Here is a 19,197-nt window from a genome sequence, read left to right on the forward strand (position 1 = left end):
TTTCCTTAAGAAATAACAAAATAAAATAACCATAATCTTGTTTTATTTTCTTTGTTCTAAATGATAATATAGGTCTCATCAAAATTATAACCTATTGACTCATTAAACTAAACTACCATGTTTCCCCGAAAATAAGACCAAGCCGGACCATCAGCTCTAATGCATCTTTTGGAGTAAAAATTAAGACCGATTCTTACATAATTTTTACTCCAAAAGACGCATTAGAGCTGATGGTCCGGCTAGGTCTTATTTTCGGGGAAACATGGTAATGAAGAAAAAGTAAAAGCTAACCACATACTGGAGTAAAATTATCTATAAAGAATATATGTGACAAAGAATGACAATAAATAATTATATTGATTTCAAGTATACTGATTTAAAGTAGTTACAATACCTATAAGTCAATAATATCAAAAATAAAAACTAAATTAAATAATTATCAACACTTTAAGACACTTCATTAAAGAAGATATACATTTCCAGTAAGCGCATGCAAAATTACTCAACATGATTAGATACCAGGCAAAGCAAATAAGACCACAATGAAATACTACCTTATCCCAATAGAATCACTAAAGTGATGAGGATGTGAAGCAACTGGAAATTTCATAGCTTGTCCATAGATGTGTAAAAGTTAAAATATTTTTAGGAAAGATTTTAACCATTTCTCATAAAACTAAAAATAAATAAACATTTCTTATAAAATTTATACTGTATCCAGCAATTTCTCAGATAGTTACCCAGGAAAATGGAAAATGTATTCCACAATAGATCTGTGCAAGAATTTCACAGGAACTTTATTTTAGTAGCCAAAAACTATAAACAACTTTGACATCCATTGATAGAAAATTGGAAGTGTTTAAGTAGAAAAACACACAGCAAATTAAATGACTGACAAAACTTTATACTGACTGAAATAAACCTTAAACACAGAGCAGATACTCTGTTTCCATTTATATGGAATTCTAAGGCTACATATATATGACTATATATATATATATGACTATATTTATATATATATATATATATATATATATATAGTCAAAAAATGTATACACATTTTAAGAAAGGAAAAAAATGGTATTAATTGTAATACTCGATATATACCAATAACAAAAGATGAATACCAGTCACATTTGACTTTTGCAATTACAAGAGGTGCTCAAAGTGGTTACCATCAGGGTCCAGACACTTCTAATTCTGGTGAACTACTGCTTGAGCACAGACGACATCTCTTAAAATGGGTGCACATTTTTTGGCACCCCCGGTACACTCATATATAATATAAATGAGTATATTTAAAGATGATAAATCTAGAGTGTGTGTATACATATGCATACTGAGACAGAATTGTACACCTGAAATTATGTAATTTCATTAACAATTGTCACCCCAATAAATTAAAAAAAATATCTTAGCTTTAATAAATGTCTGAGTATTTTTATAACAGAAAATTTTATAAGTTGATAGAAAAATAAACAAATTTACTATAAGATATAGATATTTCTACACCCATATGTTACATAGGGATTGTCACAGAGAATAAACAGAATGTTGATTGTTTCTCATCATTACTCTTACTTTATCTGTAAGCACAATTTAAAATTGACTAGCACTCCTAGTAGATACACTTTCTTTACCTAACGTTTAAGAAATCCATATGCTTTTTGTTTTTGTTTTGTTTTGTTTTACTTTTTCGTCTTATTTTACTGACCCTTTCTTAATTTCTCTGTTCCGTTATCTCATGTTTCCACAATCATTGCAATGTCCTAGATAAGAATTCCTCTTCTCTTATCTACTTACAATCATTATCTTGATGAACTCATTTGAACTCCTTCTGTAAAATACCAGACATGAATTTTCAATTCACAGTTGTATATCTTTTGACCATACCTCTCTTCTAAACCCCACTCTTTTGCTACTCAATATCTCCATTTGGAAGTTCAATTGTCATCCAAAACTTTCAATATCCAATAGTGAGCCACTGGTGGGTTTGTTGTTGTTGTTGTTGTTGTTGTTATTGTTTTTTTATATTCTATATTTGCGGTCCCTCCTGACTTAGTTTTCCTTTACAATATCATACTTCCGGTTTACCAATCAAAAATAAGAGTTCTGCTTTATTTCCCAAGTATAAAAAGCAAGGCTCAGGATATGGAAGGTACCAATAAATATTTCTTTAATGACTGAGTTTAAACAGCATAATTAACATAATTGATCTCATGTGTCTATATGGTGAGGTCAACTAATGAATAATACACATTCTTTTTAAACATATAATAGATATATAAATTGAAATCAAACAGGATCATTGGAGCAAGTTCATAAATTTAAATGATTGATAATCAGTACATCACATGATCCGTCCATAACAAAATTTGGATTAATGATGAAGAAAAACAAATTTAAAACAACTGTACATTTGGAAACCTATAAACACAATTGTAAATAATGAGTGAGTTAAAGAAAGAATAGCAATAAAATTATAAAATACTATAAGCTACATTATGAGGGGACTTTACAGTTATGAATACTTATATTTGTAAATAACTCATGATCCAAAGAAAACAACAATAACCAAATTTTAAAATATGAGCTGTTCATGAGGAACATTTATAGTCCTGAGTGCCAGTAGCAAAAAATAAGAAAGAATAAAAATGTATTGTTACTTCCTTGTGAGGAATTTACAAAAATAATGACAAAATTAAAAACAGTTTAGCACCTATGTTTTCTTCTCTGTATTTTATTGCTTTGGGTCTTATATTTAGGACCTTGGTCCTAGAAAGGATTTTATGAATTGGATCTCAAAAGCAAAAGATGTAAAATTAAAAATAAATGAATGGGACTATATCAAACTAAAATGCTTCTGCACAGCAAAAGAAACCATAAACACAACAGAGAGATGAATAACTGAATGGGAGAAGATATGCAAACAACACTTCCAATAAGGGGCTAATATCCAACATATATAAAGAACACATATAACTCAACAACAAAAAATAAAAAGTCCAACTCAAAAATGGACAGAGGATCTGAACAGACACTTCTCCCAAGCAGACACACAAATAGCCAACAGATATATGAGAAGATGCTAAACATCACTAGCTAATAGGGAATTGCAAATCAAAACCACAATGATATACCACCTGTAAAAGGGTTCCTTTTAGAATGGCTATTATAAAAAAGACAAGTAATAACAAATGTTTCAGAGGTTTAGAGAAAGAGGAACACTTATACACTGTTGGTGGGAATGTAAACTGGTCTAGCCACTATGGAAAACAGTATATGGAGGTTCCTCAAAATATTAACAATTACCATACGACACAGTCCCTTTCTAGATGTCTACCTAAAAAGTTTGAAAACACTTATTTGTAAAGATATATGTACCCCTATGTTCACTGGGCAAGATATGGAAACAACTAAAGTGTACTTTGGTAAATGATTGGATAAAGATGTAGTACATATGTCCCATGGAATGATACTCAGCCATAAAAAAAGATGAAATACTGTCATTTGTGACAACATGGATGGATCTTGAGAATATTATGCTAAAGGAAATTAGTCAGATGGAAAAAGTCAATGACCATATAATTTCACTCATGTGGCATATAAAACTGAAAGCAACTAAGAAGACAAACAAAAACTCAGACATGGACAACAATATGGTGGTTATCAGAGGGAAAAGGGGATGGGGGATGATAGAAAATGGTAAGTGGGGTCCAACTGATGGTGATGAAAGGAGATTTTACTTTGGTTGATGAACACACAATGTGATATACAGATGATATATTAGAGAATTGTACACTTGAAACCTACGTAATTTTATTAATGTCACCCTAACAATTTAATTTTTAAAAGTTAAAAACGGTGGCATATGTTATTTTCCAAAGCTGGTTGAAGTAATATGTGTTCTGTCAACATGTGATTGACTCTTGTCTCAACAAGCGATGTGTTCTTCATTTGCTCTCCTTGAATCTTGTCAGAAACTTGTGAGTATTTATTTTAGTAGAAGATGGCAGAATGATTATAGGTCAACTCTGAAGTTTGGTTATGAAAAGCATAGACTTTCCAACTGACTTATCACTGTCTTACGAAAGATGCTATGGGAAACATTAACTGAGATGTAAAAAGTCCAAATATTGTGAAGCCTCTTCACAGAAGAGAGCAGCTGTAGACCCTCATAAAACAAAGATGCACAGGGATCTGCAGCTGTGCTAGCCTTTTTTTTTTTTCCCCAGCATCAACAACCAGAGTGATAAGTTAATGTGTTTTGAGGTGATTTTCTCTCCTGGCCTTCAAACTGTAAAGAACTTACCAAGCAGAGTAAAGAAAAAAAATTCCCTGCTGTTCCCTGTCCAAGTTGCAGACTCAGAAAATCTGTGAGCATAATAGTTGTCAACTTAGTTAAAACTGGAAACTATGTTTCCCATATTCCTCTTTCATGTGTATTTTTTAGTTGGAGTTGACCAAAACAGGAAAATGAATAAGAATTGAAAGTGGGAAACAAAGAAGAAACCATTACTTTCCAAAGATCCCAGGATCCAGTCAGATTGAAAGAGAGACAAGGAGGTGTACAGTGAACTCCAGAATAGAGATGGTCTTTCAGAGGACTGGCCCTGGCGGCCAATAGTGGACTCAAGTCACCTGCTAAGCCCTTCACTGAAGTTGCTTCAAAGATAGCCAATTGCACAGATTTCTCCACCAGCTTCCTTTTATGGTTACACTTTGACAGCCAGATATGACAACTTCTAGAATTTTCCTTAAAGCTCACATCTGCCCAAATATGTTAGTGATTCGACCTGTCGTTGACAGGATTGTACCTTATCTTACAGTTCTTAGTGACTTTCCCTTGATCAATTCATTTCAAATTCATATTAACCCTAATTTCTATGGTAAACTTTTTAGCTTTATCACATTTTAATTGTTCTACTGTCCTAATAAAACTTTGACTTATATAACTATTAATTTATCACCAATTATATTAAAATATCTGTGGCAAAAATAAACCTGTTTTTACTTCCAAAGCTTTTATTAAAGGATAATATCACTGGATATGAAATCTTGAACATAAGAAATATGCAAAGCAAACAACATAAATTTAACCTTCAAAGATTTTCATACATCTAGTGTGACGTTGGCAAATGTTTTTTGTTAAGGGTCAGATAATTAATTCTTTGGAGAGTTTGTAAGCCTTATAGTCTCTGTTGAAACTACTCAACTCTCCAGATGCAGTACTAAATTAGCCATAGAAAACACATAAATAAATGATTGTCACTGTATTCCAACAAAGCTTTATTTACAAAACAAGAAACACACACACACACACACACACACACACAAACAACAAAAAAAAATGTTAGTAGTCCAGAATTGATCCATGGATCATAGTTTGTTGAAATGTGGTTTAAACAATAATGTTGAAACAACTAAAAAGAGAAGATCCTGAGAATCTATTCTACTTTGGATTCTACTCAATTTCAACTTACAAATCTGCTATGTACAAAAGCATTTTATTATACTTCCCTGCCTTTATCATTCATTACTTCCTAACTTCTATCACACATGCATCTTCCTTCTGACACAAAATAACTTAGGTATTACACTTTTACTTTTAAAATAATCAGCCCATTTCCAATTAAAGTCTAATTCCACATATCAATTGACAAGTTATATCCACTTAAGCTCTCACAGTCTCTTGTGTATTAACTTATTATATGCTCCAAATACCCTCCAATATTTGTTATTGAAATCTGGTAGGGGTTGTAGGATCCCCCTAAGGTAAAATATTAAGGGTAATAGTATTACATGAAATTCAAATTGATGGAGCCTCACAGTACTGAACTTTAGCTTGTCAATCAAATGTGAGGATTTATTCCCTTTGTTCCATGCTAATAACATAGCATTTAAGAAATGAAAACTAGAATGAATGAATGAAACTAGTGTTCAGAGAGCCTGAAAAGCATTTTTAACATCTGCACCTTATGGACTTCATTTCTTTTAGGAGATGAAATCTCAGATTTATTTGGTTACCCTTAGAAGAAAACAAATTACTGTGACATTCACAAAACATTTTAATTGTATACACAGGCAGCTTTAGAGCCTGTCCTTCATTAACACTGCACCATGGAGCTGCAGTTTTCTGTTAAAGTCACAGTAAACACTGCTCACAACCAGCTGTTCCTTTCTTATACCATAACCAAACTCTTAAAAGTAGATCATTAAATCCACTCCCATTATTTATGCTGTTCAACTAATAAATGTATTTATCTGCAAACATTGCTAATGTGAATTTTGAGCAATATTACAAACTTCTCTGGCAGAGTTACATTTCAAGTTACAAAATCCATTCTTGACAACACAAAAGACTTAAACTACTATTGAATATTTATGTCACTATGTACTGACTTTGAACAGTGACTGATGAAGAGTATTTGTATTCTTTCCTCCACATGACATGGCATTATTAAAAAATGTTAAAGCACTATCAGTCAACTGCAACTGCTGTTTGTTCAATTACAATGAGCTTCAATTTCAGGCATTTAAAGGCAATGTCTCCATGTCTTCGCCAGCGTAAATAAAGCTGTAATGAGCATCAGATCACATATATCTGTACAGATAAATGTTTTCAGATTTTTCAGGTAAATATCCAGGAGAGGGATTCATGGGTCATATTGTAATTCTATTCTGAATTTTTTGAGGAACCTCCACACTGCCTTCCATAGTGGCTGCACCAGTGTGCTTTCCCACCAACAGTGTATGAGGGTTCCTTTTACTCTACAGTCTCTCCAACACTTGTTATTATTTGTCTTGTTAATGATAGACATTCTAACAGGTCTGATATGATATCTCATTGTTGTTTTTATTTGCCTTTCTCTGATGATTAGTGATGTTGAGCATCTTTTCATATGTCTATTGGCCATCTGTATTTCTTATTTGGGAAGTGTCTGTTCAGGTTCTCTGGCCATTTTTTAATTGGATTGTTTGATTTTTGTTGCTGAGTTGTATGAGTTCCTTATATATTTTGGGTATTAGCCCCTTACCATATGACCCAGCAATCCCTCTCCTGAGTATATACACCAAAAGTCTGAAAACATTTATCTGTAAAGATATATGTGCTCCGATGTTCATTACAGCTTTATCTATAGTGGCCAAGACATGGAAACAACCAAAGTGTCCTTCAATAAATGATTGGATAAAGATGATATGGTATACATACACAATGGAATACTCTTCTGCCATAGAAAAAAGATGAAATAGTGCCATTTACAACAACATGGATGGATCTTGAGATTATTATGCTAAGTGAAATCAATCAGACAGAAAAAGTTGAGAACCATATGATTTCACTGATATGTGGTACATAAAACTGAAAGCAAAGGAATGAGACAAATAGAGAAACAAAAACTTGTAGACATAGACAATAGTTTAGTGGTTATCAGAAGGTAAGGAGGGAGGGTGGTGGTAGATGAGGGTAAATGGGTGATGGTAATATATGGTGATGGAAAGAGAACTTACTCTGGATGGTGAACACACATTGCGATATGTAGATGATGTATTAGAAAATTGTATACTTGAAACCTATGTAACTTTCCTAACCATTGTCACCCCAATAAACTTTAATTTAAAAAATAAATAAAGTGAATGTCATCATCTTTGTAATTAAATAGTGATATTTTCATCTTTGAATTTAATTCAGGCAGGTATTTTTAAATCTGTGGTTCACTGATATACCTGAATGCATTTTAGCATCTTTAAATCCCCTGATATTGTATGTATGATTGTGTATGTGATGTTTTTTCTGGTGGATAAAAAAGATACATATATATATATATATATATATATATATATATATATATATATATATATATATATATATAAATTTTAAAAGGTGGAACTCATGACCAAAATGATCATTAACACATTAACAGCAATATGATTGTTATGACATTAGGATTGAAAATAAAAGTTTTTCTTTCCATTTTCCTTACTACTACTACTACTACTACTACTAATAATAATAATAATAATAACAATAGAGCATGTTCTAACTTGAATGTGATAATTTAGACTCTAAAAATATTTTATATCTGGATCGAAAGTCGTTAAATTAACATTTAGAAATAGTTTTATTTCTGGTACATAGAGACTCCTCAAGACTAGTAAGAGGGGCAGAAATGTAAAATGGTCTGGACTCACACCCACATGTGACCATGACAAATCAGGAGAGATGTCTCAGTTGCAGAAGAGCAAGGGGTCCCAGCCCCACAACATTCTCTCAAGCTGATGATTCAGTGCCTGAGAGAGATGTCACCATAACTTCTGTCTGTGAAAACCAGCGGAGATTGTGGCTGGATAAGAGGAGGGTGGCTACAGTCCCAGGCGATCATCTTAGGCCCACAGACTTACTTGCTGGCAGACTTGCTCTGAGCTCCAGGGCAAGGACAGCAGCTCGAATATGTCAGGGACATACAGGGAGGAACTGATTGTCTGGCATCAGGGCAAGGGCTAGAGAGGCAGCTTTGTCCCAGACAGAAGTCCTGGTAGAATCCATTGTTTCTTTGTTGAGCCCTACCCCCTCCTGGCATACAGACTCAGGTGGCTGTTATATCTGAAACACCATCCACCTGGCTAACACTTTTCGAATAGCCCTGGTGATCTCCTGGAACAGAACTAAGCCCCTGACCCTTCAAGTTTTGGGCACACACAAGCCACTGTCAGTGATGTTTTTTTATAAACAAACTGTCTCAGCTTATGCTGCAGACTTTTTTAAAATCTCTCAAAGGTTCACAAAACCCAACCAAGCACCACCTAGCTTCAGCATATCCCATACCTCTTGCTGAGTAGCCTCAAACCCTGCAACTAGCAGCAGTTGGCCTCAGCTCTGAAGGCACTTTCTAGCCCAGCCCGGGTGGCTGCCATCTATGGATTGCTTTGTGTGTCATGCCATCTGTGAATTGTTTCTGCCAGGTGGCCCCAGGCAGGGCACAGGTTGAGGCTAAACTTGATCTGTGGAGAGGTCCCTGGGGCTGGCATGGATGGTGGCCAGCTTTGGACCAAGCTGGAACATCACACAGACCCCTACAAGGACCACATGTACAAAGGGCAGACTTGGCAAGCAGCAGAGCCCTGCCAAAGTGAATCCTGCTCCACAGAGTCAGACCCTGCACAAAATGTCCACTGTAGTCACAACAAGATTTCAAAACCAATGAGTCAGAGGATCAATCCCTTCCAATGACATGCAAACAGCAACCAAGGTTCAACTACAACAGGAAGGGATACATAACACACAAGGGAACATTTGGCTCAGGAGACCAAGGAGATTACATCACTGGGCCCCCAGGACACCAACTGCATAAGGACACTCTACTAAGACCTATCTAATACACAAAAACAAACACAAGGAAGCAGCCAAAATGGGGAGACAAAGAAACATGTCCCAAATAGAAGAACAGAACAAAGCTCCAGAAAAAGCCTAAACAAAATGGAGACAAGAAATTTATCAGATGTAGAGTTCAACACACTGGTTATAAGGATGCTCACTGATCTCAAAAGAGCTTCAGCAAAGAAATAGATAACATAAAAATGGAGATAAAAAACATAAAAAAGAAGCTGTCAGAAATGAAGAATACAATGATTGAAATTAAGAATACATTAAATGGAATCAATAGTAGATTAGATGAAGCACAGGATCGAATCAACAATTTAGAAGATAAGGAATCAGAAAACACCCAATGAGAACAGCAAAAGACAAAAATCCATAAAAAGGAGGATTGTTTCAGGGGCCTCTAGGACAACATCAGGCATATCAACATTTGCATCAGAGAGGTACCAGAAGGAGAAGATAGCAAGAAATTGAAAATCTATTTAAAGAAATAATGATGGAAAACCTCCCTAATCTGGCTAAGGAAATAGACATATAAGCACAGAAAGCAAAGAGGGCCTCAATCAAGATGAACTCTAAGAGGCCCACACCAAGACACATCATATATCAAATGACAAAGTTTAAAGTAAAAGAGAGAATCTTAAAAGCAGCAAGGGAAAGGCAACTAGTAACTTATAAGAAAGTTCCCATAAGATTGTAAGCTGTTTAATCAACAGAAACTCTGCCGACCACAAGGTATTGGTATGAAATATTCAAAGTTATGAAAAGCTAGAACTTATAATTAATATTACCCAACAAACTATCATTTAGAATCAAAGGGCAGTTAAAGAGCTTCCCAGACAAGAAAAATCTAAAGGAGTTCATCACCACCAAACCAGAATTACAAAAAAAAATCTTAGAGGGACTTCTTTAAGGAAAACAGAAACATAAACTAAACCAACAAACCAAAAAATGTCAACAACTAACAATACATTACATTTGATTAGAGCATTTAATGTAAATGGATTAAATGCTCTGACCAAAAGATGGTGTGGCTGAACAGATAAGAAAACAAAACCCCTACATATGCTGCCTAAAAGACACTCACTTCAGACTAAAGGACACACACAGACTGAAAGTAAAGGCGTGGAAAGAGACATTTCATGAAAATAGAAACAAACAAAAAATCTGAGGTAGGAATCTTTATACTAGACAAAATAGACTTTAAAACAAAGGCTATAACAAGAGACAAAGAAGGACCCAGTAATCCCACTTCTGGGTATTTATCTGAAGAAACCCAAAACACTATTTCGAGGGGGCGTGTGCATCCATATGTTCATTGTAGCACTGTTTACAATGGCCAAGATGTGGAGGCAGCCTGGGTGTCCATCAAGGGATGAGTGGATAAAGAAGTACATATATACAAATAAATATTGCTGGGCCATGGAAGGGAATGGTTTCTTGCCATCTGAAGTGTCATGGATGGACCTAGAATGTATTGTGCTGAGTGTAAGACAGAAAAAGACAGATGCAATGAGAATTTGCTTATATGTGAAATCTAAAGAACAAAACAAACAAATAAAACAGAAACAAACTCATAGATACAGAGAACATTTTGATGGTTGCCAGATGGGAGGGTGATTGAGGAGCAGAGTGAAAAAGGTAAAGGGATTGAAACGTATGAATTGATAGTTATAGAACAGTCATGGGGGTGTAAAGTAAAGCATAGGGGATATAGTCAATATGGTAATAACTATGTATAGTGTCAGGTGAGTACTAGACTAATCAGGGGGATGACTGCTTATATTATGCAAATGTCTAACCACTATGCTGTACATCTGAAATTAATATAAAATAATATTGAATGTCAGCTGTAATTGAAAAAATTAAAAAGGGGAGGAAAGGTGAAGGGGAATAAGAGGTCCAAATTTCCAAGTATAAAACAAGTCACAGGGATGTAATGTTCAGCATAGGGATTATAATTAATAATATTATTACAGTATACTACAGTGTGACATTGTTGCTGGACTTATCATAGTAATCACTTCCTTAGGTATAGAAATGTTGAATAACTATGGTGTACACCTGAAAATCATACAATATTGTATGTTTTTAATATTGTATGAAAATCATACAATATTTGTATGTTTTTAATAAAAATCTTAAAAAATTTGATTACCTATGTGAGGTAAATCATTTTATTTCTGGATTAAGGCCTTTAAATTAGTATTTAAATAAAGATAATATCTGTATTACATTCATATTACATGCAGAAAGGTATTGAATAAGATTAAAGAGAAATGACAGCAGAACCATGCTATTTGCTAAAATCAATAAACATTATGTGACAAATGGATATGCTGTAAGCCAGTATTTTTCATTGTGCTTGTAATAATAACACGTGACCCTCTGATATAGGATAACTATAAGAAGTTCTTTTCAGGGTTGTCATGAAATCAAGCTTTTCAAAAGTATGTGCCAAGGCAGCAACTGTTTTTTACTATATGCCATTTGTAAAAGCCTAAAAAAAGTTTTTGTTGGCCTCTTGATTGATTTAGTTGTTTGGAAAGCTTTCCCCTTTAAAGTATTTTTAAACCACAAAAGCAAGCATTTAGATCATGTTCATTTAGCAAATAGGTCTGGAATAGGCAAGAAGGGAGCTAGTATGGCATATTTCTAATTATCCTTATATACTATTCAAGTTAAAATAAAAGAATCTAGTTTCAGACGAATTAATAAAATAAAAAGCTTAACCTTTTTGTATTCTTAGTTCCATCATTTATAAACTCTCTTCTAGCTTGAAAACTCTATAATGTCATTTTCAAGAAAGTCTGACAAATGAACCATAAAAACAATACTGCATTGATCAGCATAATGGATTGAATAGGATGTAATGAGTACAGTGATTCCCTCTCAGAAGAATCAAGCTATTAAACACCAAAGGTCAGTTCCAACCATCAGCTACTCAGATATTTTCATTTCAGCTATCCAGTAAATTTATTTGAGCAGAAACTGGTCCTGTGTACTTGAATCAATAATGCTGTACAAGGAACACACAGTCTCATGCTAATGAGGCACACGACCCATCATTTCCTCCAGGCTTATCAAATTGACCTAAGAACAATACTTCCAATATCATAATTGGATGGGATGATGCATACATTCTTCAGTGCCATAGATCAAGAGGAACAATAGACTACAATAGAGGCGTATTAGAGACATGAATCTTCTGAAGTGAAAGAACTGTGTGAGTTTCCAAATTGAGATGATCTGCTGAAAAAGAATAACACAAATTCTCTTGTTTTTAACTATACTATATTGAAACAGTTGGCTGTGAATTTAGTATTGAAATGTGTAACTATTTCAGTTATGAAAGTTTATTTTCTTTTTGTATATATGATTCATACCAAAAGAACTGACCCCTCCTTTTTCACTGAAATGGCACAAGTAATCACTCATATTTAGAAACATAATATTAAGCTATATCTTGTCAACATTTTTAAAATAAGTTCAAGGATGCTAATGAGAATGTTGCCTCCATCAAAATATATTTAAAAATAAACATGAGCAATTAATGTTATGAAATACAAATATAATACAGAGCACCTGTGGAAAAGAAGGACAAATGTAAGAGATAGAAATAGCTACAACATATCTTCTCTTTATTATCATTTATGGTCAGTTGGAATGTGCTTTTAGATTACCTTTACTGGACTAATTATATCTAAGATTTTTTAATCTTAATACAAGTCTTTCTTTTAAGAACTTTGAGCATTGTGGTTTATTTTTTTTGGGGGGTAGAATATATGAACAGTGATTATATACATGAATATATAAATTGAACATGTAAACTGATTTACATTTTAAAATCCTATATCTCCTCATTGAAGAAAAATAGCAGAGCTGGAATATAAGAGAAAGAGAAATGAAAATGAAAGTGATACACAAAATACTCATATTTTGTGAGAGGAGCTACAACTATAATTAAGCCTTTGAAAAAATAAATGCATGCATATTTGGGTGCTTTTGATTTCCAATTTTGTGACTTTACAGGGGACCTAGAAACATTTTAAATTATTTTACAATACTCTTTAGAAATCTGATTTTTTCTTTTAATAGAAAACCAAGAAAAATTGTCCCTATGATTACATAGTTTTATTTAAATTACTAAGAGTTGTATAAGATTTTGTTTGGAAAAAAACAAAAACAGTCTTTAAAAACAACCGATTTAGTTCAAAAAATTCACTTTGTTTGTGAGAAAAGAGAGACGCAATATGCAAGTATCTTATTGAAGGACGTTATTTAACTGAAATAATCATTCTGCAGTCCATTTCAGCACTTTCCCCTAATTTGAGGTTTGCTTGTGATTGAGAATCTGATGATTAGATAAGAAGTAGAAAGTTATAACCTAAAGAATAAAACCCTTCAAATCCTAAGTTACCTTGATACTTTCATATAAGACAGAAACAGCCAGAAATACAAATATTATTGACATGATTTTTTTTTTTTTTAAATTTCAAGGCTTTTCTTGAAAGCCTCGTGGAGACTGCAAACCATTTCATTCAAACCAAGTGGACATAGTTGTATAACTTAGTAGTCTGTTGGCAGAGGAATGGTAGTACATGGAAGTTAAAATTGGGGGGCTATACATTGTAGTGCATTGTAGTGTTTATTTCACACATTCCATTTGGTTAACTTAATACTCATTTGGACATGCGAATTTCAGGTCACCAGCAATACGAGTCTATAATAAACACTTAACACCAAATGGACTACATGTTCAGTCAGGATTTAAGACCAAAAGAAAATGACATAAAGCATGAATAAAGATAATGTTCATCAAATTATTTAGAGACAGAATGTAGAGGTTAAGGGGAAAGATTAAAGCTTATTGTGCTAAAGCCTTGGGAATTTATCAATTGTCAGACTTAAATGGGGATGAATGGAAAAGTAACTAGTATTACTGGGTGCTTATTATGTGGCAGGTGCATTATATGGGGGTGCCAAAAAATGTACACACATGACGTGTATTCATCTTTTGTTATCAGTGTATATTGAGTATTACAATTTCAATACAATTTTTTCCTTTCTTAAAATGTGTATACATTTTTCGGCACCCTCTATATATATGGAAACCAGATACCAATCTATGGTTGGACACAGATTTTTCTTCCTTATTGAGAGAAAAATGTTCCCTGTTCTAAGTACACAGTAAACTTCCTTATATTGCCTAAGACATGGCATTTGGCCCGCGCCACCAGTATGCCTGCCCCCTGGAGGTAGGGAACAGTATCTTCACTTGTATAACCAGAGGGGTGTGAACAGTCCATAGTCCTGAGTCAACTATCAGTAGGAGCTTGCTGGCCATGGGAGACATGTACACTCTATAGAAACTAATCTTGTTGCATTCCTTCTCCATTCTGTGAGTAAAGGAGTCCACCAGTGACGTGTGTTGGTTCTTCATTGACTACTCCCAACCTGTAGAAAATGGCATGAACTGATCGTTGAATGTGAGCTCCTACTTCTGGAGGTTCGCATTGTTATGGTTTGTGCAATCCCTCCACTCATGGGAATCCTGACCTTGGATTGGTAACTAGCTCTTGGCAGAGGAATAGTGTCTATTAGATCTAGTTGGTTTATTGTGCTGTTCAAGTCCTTTACTTCCTTACTTGTCTCGTATCTTATTCCATTAATTATTAAAAATGGTATATTGAAGTCTCCACCTATTGTTCAAATGCCTATTTTTCCCTTCAGTTATGGAAAATGTTGCCTCATATTTTAATGGTTTATTATTACAGATATAAATTTTTGTCATTTTTATATCTTCATGATGTCTTGAATCTTTTATTAATGAATTCTGTGTTTTTTTTTTGTTTTGTTTTGTCTCTTGCAATTTTTTTTTTTTTTTAAGTATGCTTTGTGTTATATTAGTAAAACCTCACCTGTTCTCTTTTGGTTACTATTTGCATGGAATATATTTTTCTAACCTTTTACTTTAAAACTATTTTTGTCTTAAGATCTAAAGTGAATGTCTTGTAGATAGTGTATAGTTGGATCATTTTATTTTTTACCCATTATGCAGATATCTCTCTTTTGATTAGAAAGTTTATTCTCTTTGTATTTAAATTAATTACTGATAAAGAGGGACTTTTGTTATTTTCTGTATGCTTAATAGCTTTTCTATTGTCTCATTTCTTGCCTCACTGTCTTTTTTACATTTAGCTGATTTTTTTTTCTAGGGAAACATTTTAATTCCCTTCTCATTTACTTTTGTATATATTTTATGGTAATTTTCTTTCTGGTTGTAACGGGGATTAGATTTAACATCACAATATTATAATATTCTGATTTGAATTTATACCAGCTTAATTTCAATAACATATAAAAACTGCTCATTTAATGCTCTGTTCTCACTATTTTCAGTTAGTGATATCACACAATTGCATATTTGCACATTGTGTGTCCCAAATGATAAAGTAATAATTTTAATGCATTAGTCTCTAAAATAAATTGGAAAACAACATGAGGAGTTATAAGCCAAAGTTACAATAATATGAGCTTTTAGACTAATAGGATTTTAATGTGTAAGTTTCTTAAATCATGTAAAAAAATAGAGTTGTAAACCCTTGTTACAATAATTCTAGCTTTTATAATTCCCCATGTAAGTGACTTTACTGAGATCTTTATTTCTTTATATGTCTTTGGGTTACTTTATATGTCTTTGGGTTTATTTCTTTATATGTCTTTGGGTTTAGTATTCGTTCATTACAACCTTTAGAATTTCTTTCAGGACAAGCCTACAGATAATAAACTCCCTGAGCTTTTGTTTATCTAGGAATGTCTTCATTTCTCCTCTATTTATGAAGGGCAGTTTTGCAGACACAACATTCTTGTTTGGCAGTTTCTTTCTTGTAGCATTTTAATCCATCAACCCTCTGCCTTCTGAACTCCAAAGTTTCTAATGGGATATATTGTTGAGGACCCTTTGTATGCGATAATTTACTTGTCTATTGCTGCTTTCAAGAGTCTCTCTTTGTCTTTATCTTTCCACAGTTTGAGTATAACATGTCTTCATCTGAGTCTCTTCGAAGTATGTATTCAGATATTTTGTCATATTTTGAATTAAATTTATATTAAATGGTACTCCTTTTCCATCGCATTTCTTTGATAATTCACAAGAATTATCTACATTTACATTCACCTTTTATTAGTCTGTTTATTTTGAATGTAGTCCCCCTGTACTTCAGAGAAGCCATGTTATTGAGTGGCCTGAAGAGAGTCCCAATAATCAATCTGGGACTATATAGCTTCTTTTTTTTTTTTTTTGTCTTTTTTTAAATTAAAGTTTATTGTGGTGAAAATTGTTAGTAAAGTTACATAGGTTTCAGGTGTACAATTCTGTAATACAGCATCTATATATATCACATCGTGTGTTCACCACCCAGAGTCAGTTCTCCTTCCATCACCATATATTTGATTCCATTTTTCATAATTTGTTTGTCTTGTTCTTTTGTTGTTTTCAGTTTTATATATCACATATCAGTGAAATCATATGGTTCTCTACTTTTTCTATCTGACTTATTTTGCTTAGAATGATAATCTTGAGATCCATCCATGTTGTTGCAAATAGCACTGTTTCATCTTTTCTTATGGCCAAATAGTATTCCATTGTGTATATATATCACCACTTCTTTATCCATTCATCTATCGAAGGACATTTTTGGTGTTTCCATGTCTTGGCCACCATAAATAAAGCTGCAATGAACATTGGAGCACATATGTCTTTATGGATAGATGTTTCCAGATTTTAGGAGTAGATACCCAAGAGGGGACTACTGGGCCACATGGCAACTCTATTTTTAATCTTTTGAGGAATCTCCTCACTGCCCACTACAGCGGCCGCACCAATCTGCACCCCCACGAACAGTGCATGAGGGCTCTCTTTTCTCCACAGCCTCTCCAACACATGTTACTATTTGTCTTCTTGATGATAACCATTCTAGCTGGTGTGAGATGATATCTCATTGTGGTTTTTATTTGCATTTCTCTGATGATTAGTGATGTGGAGCTTTTTTTCGTATTTCTATTGGCCATTTGTATGTCCTCTTGGAAAAAATATCTCTTCAGGTTCTCTGACCATTTTTTAATTGGATTGTTTGCTTTTTTGTTGTTGAGTTGTATGAATTCCTTATATATTTTGGATATTAGCCCTTATCAGAGGCGTTATTTGCAAAAATCTTCTCCCACTCGGTTGGTTGCCTCTTTATTTTGTTGATGGTTTCTTTTGCTGTGCAGAGGCTTTTTAGTTTGATATAGTCTTATTCATTTATTTTAGCTTTTACTTCCCTTATGTTTGGAGTCAAATTCATAAAATGCTCTTTGAACGCAAGGTGCACAAATTTAGTACCTATGTTTTCTTCTATGCAGTTTATTGTTTCAGGTCGTATGCTTAGGTCCTTGATCCATTTTGAATTAATTTTGGTACGTGGTGACAAGTAACAGTCTAGCTTCACTCTTTTGCACGTGGCTTTCCAATTCTCCCAGTACCATTTATTAAAGAGGCTGTCTTTTCTCCATTGCATATTTTTGGCTTCTTTGTCAAAAATTATCTGTCCATATTTATGTGGGTTTATTTCTGGGTTCTCAATTCTATTCCATTGGTCTGTGTGTCTCTTTTTCTGCCAATACCATACTGTTTTAATTATTGTTGTTCTGTAGCATAAGCTGAAGTCAGGGAATATGATACCTCCAGCATTGCTCTTTTTAATTAGGATTGCTATGGCTATTTGAGGTCTTTTGTAGTTTCATAAGATCTGATGATTTTTTTGTTTGTTTGTTTATAGAACTTCTGATGCACACTTATTTTGACATAAGGCTATGTGTGAATTCTACCTTTGCATTTCCACCATCATCCTTTGTGAGAAACATTAACTAACACTTGCATGAAATACAAGAGTTAAAAAGATTCAGAAAAATACACAATGGAATTAAAGCTCCAAAAATATGTTTCTTTAATCATGGCAGACTAGAAAAAAATCATAGATTCATTTAATCTTTCAATTTCGTATCAATGGTATCTGAAGGTAAATATTGAAATGGCAATTTTACTTAATTTTAATTTTTATTTAATGCTGCCTAGCATTTTTATTCAAAACTATGAACATTTATCCATATCTTGGCAAATTTTAGCAACCTGCCTAGTATATCACCAGCCCATTAGTTTATTTAATACATCAAAGGCCCCATAAATCACTCTTCTCCTTAGTCCACTTTCTTTACTCTTGATACTATAATTTTCCCTGTATTATAAATTGTTTGTAGAGTGCATATCTCAACAAAATGTTTGACTGCCCTGAGAAATAAAATTGTATGACTATTTTTGAAATATTTCTGGAAAAATAATGTTCTTAGTGCTTCTCAGGTGCAAAATTCTTTTTTTTTTAACTTTCTTTTTTTTAATTAAAATTTAATGGGTGACATTGGTCAACAAAAATACATAAGTTTTAAGTGTACAATTCTATAATATATCATCTATATATTGCATTGTGTGTTCACAACCAAGTCAGTTCTTCTCCAATCACCATATATTTGATCCAGTTTACCCTCATCTACTACCCTCCTCCCCCCTTACCATCTGGTAACTACTAAACTGTTCTCTGTGTCTCTGAGTTTTTGCTTCTTTGTTTGTCTTGTTTCCGGTATCATTCACAAATAATAGTGTACAGTGTGATCATCCATTACAGTCTCTCTAGCAATGTCAAAATGTTAAGATTTCTTTTTTCTCATGTGCTATGTGTTTGGATACTCCTCAGAACACTAAACTGCTTACTTTGCTCAGC

At 33.5% G+C, this 19,197-nt stretch overlaps 1 protein-coding gene across 2 annotated transcripts in view; it reads right to left on the reverse strand.

Moving 5' to 3' along the window:
* Window positions 1-11,535: 11,535 nt before the first annotated feature.
* TECRL (trans-2,3-enoyl-CoA reductase like) overlaps window positions 11,536-19,197 on the reverse strand; it is a 107,993-nt gene continuing 100,331 nt past the window's right edge. For both annotated transcript variants that reach the window (XM_081042317.1, XM_081042316.1), the window contains one exon: window positions 11,536-12,631. In XM_081042317.1, coding sequence (XP_080898443.1) covers window positions 12,571-12,631 — 61 coding nt within the window. In that variant the 3' untranslated portion in view covers window positions 11,536-12,570. The remainder of the gene's footprint in view (window positions 12,632-19,197) is intronic.

Source organism: Rhinolophus hipposideros (genome assembly GCF_964194185.1).
Source record: "Rhinolophus hipposideros genome assembly, chromosome: 1".
NCBI lineage: Eukaryota > Metazoa > Chordata > Mammalia > Chiroptera > Rhinolophidae > Rhinolophus > Rhinolophus hipposideros.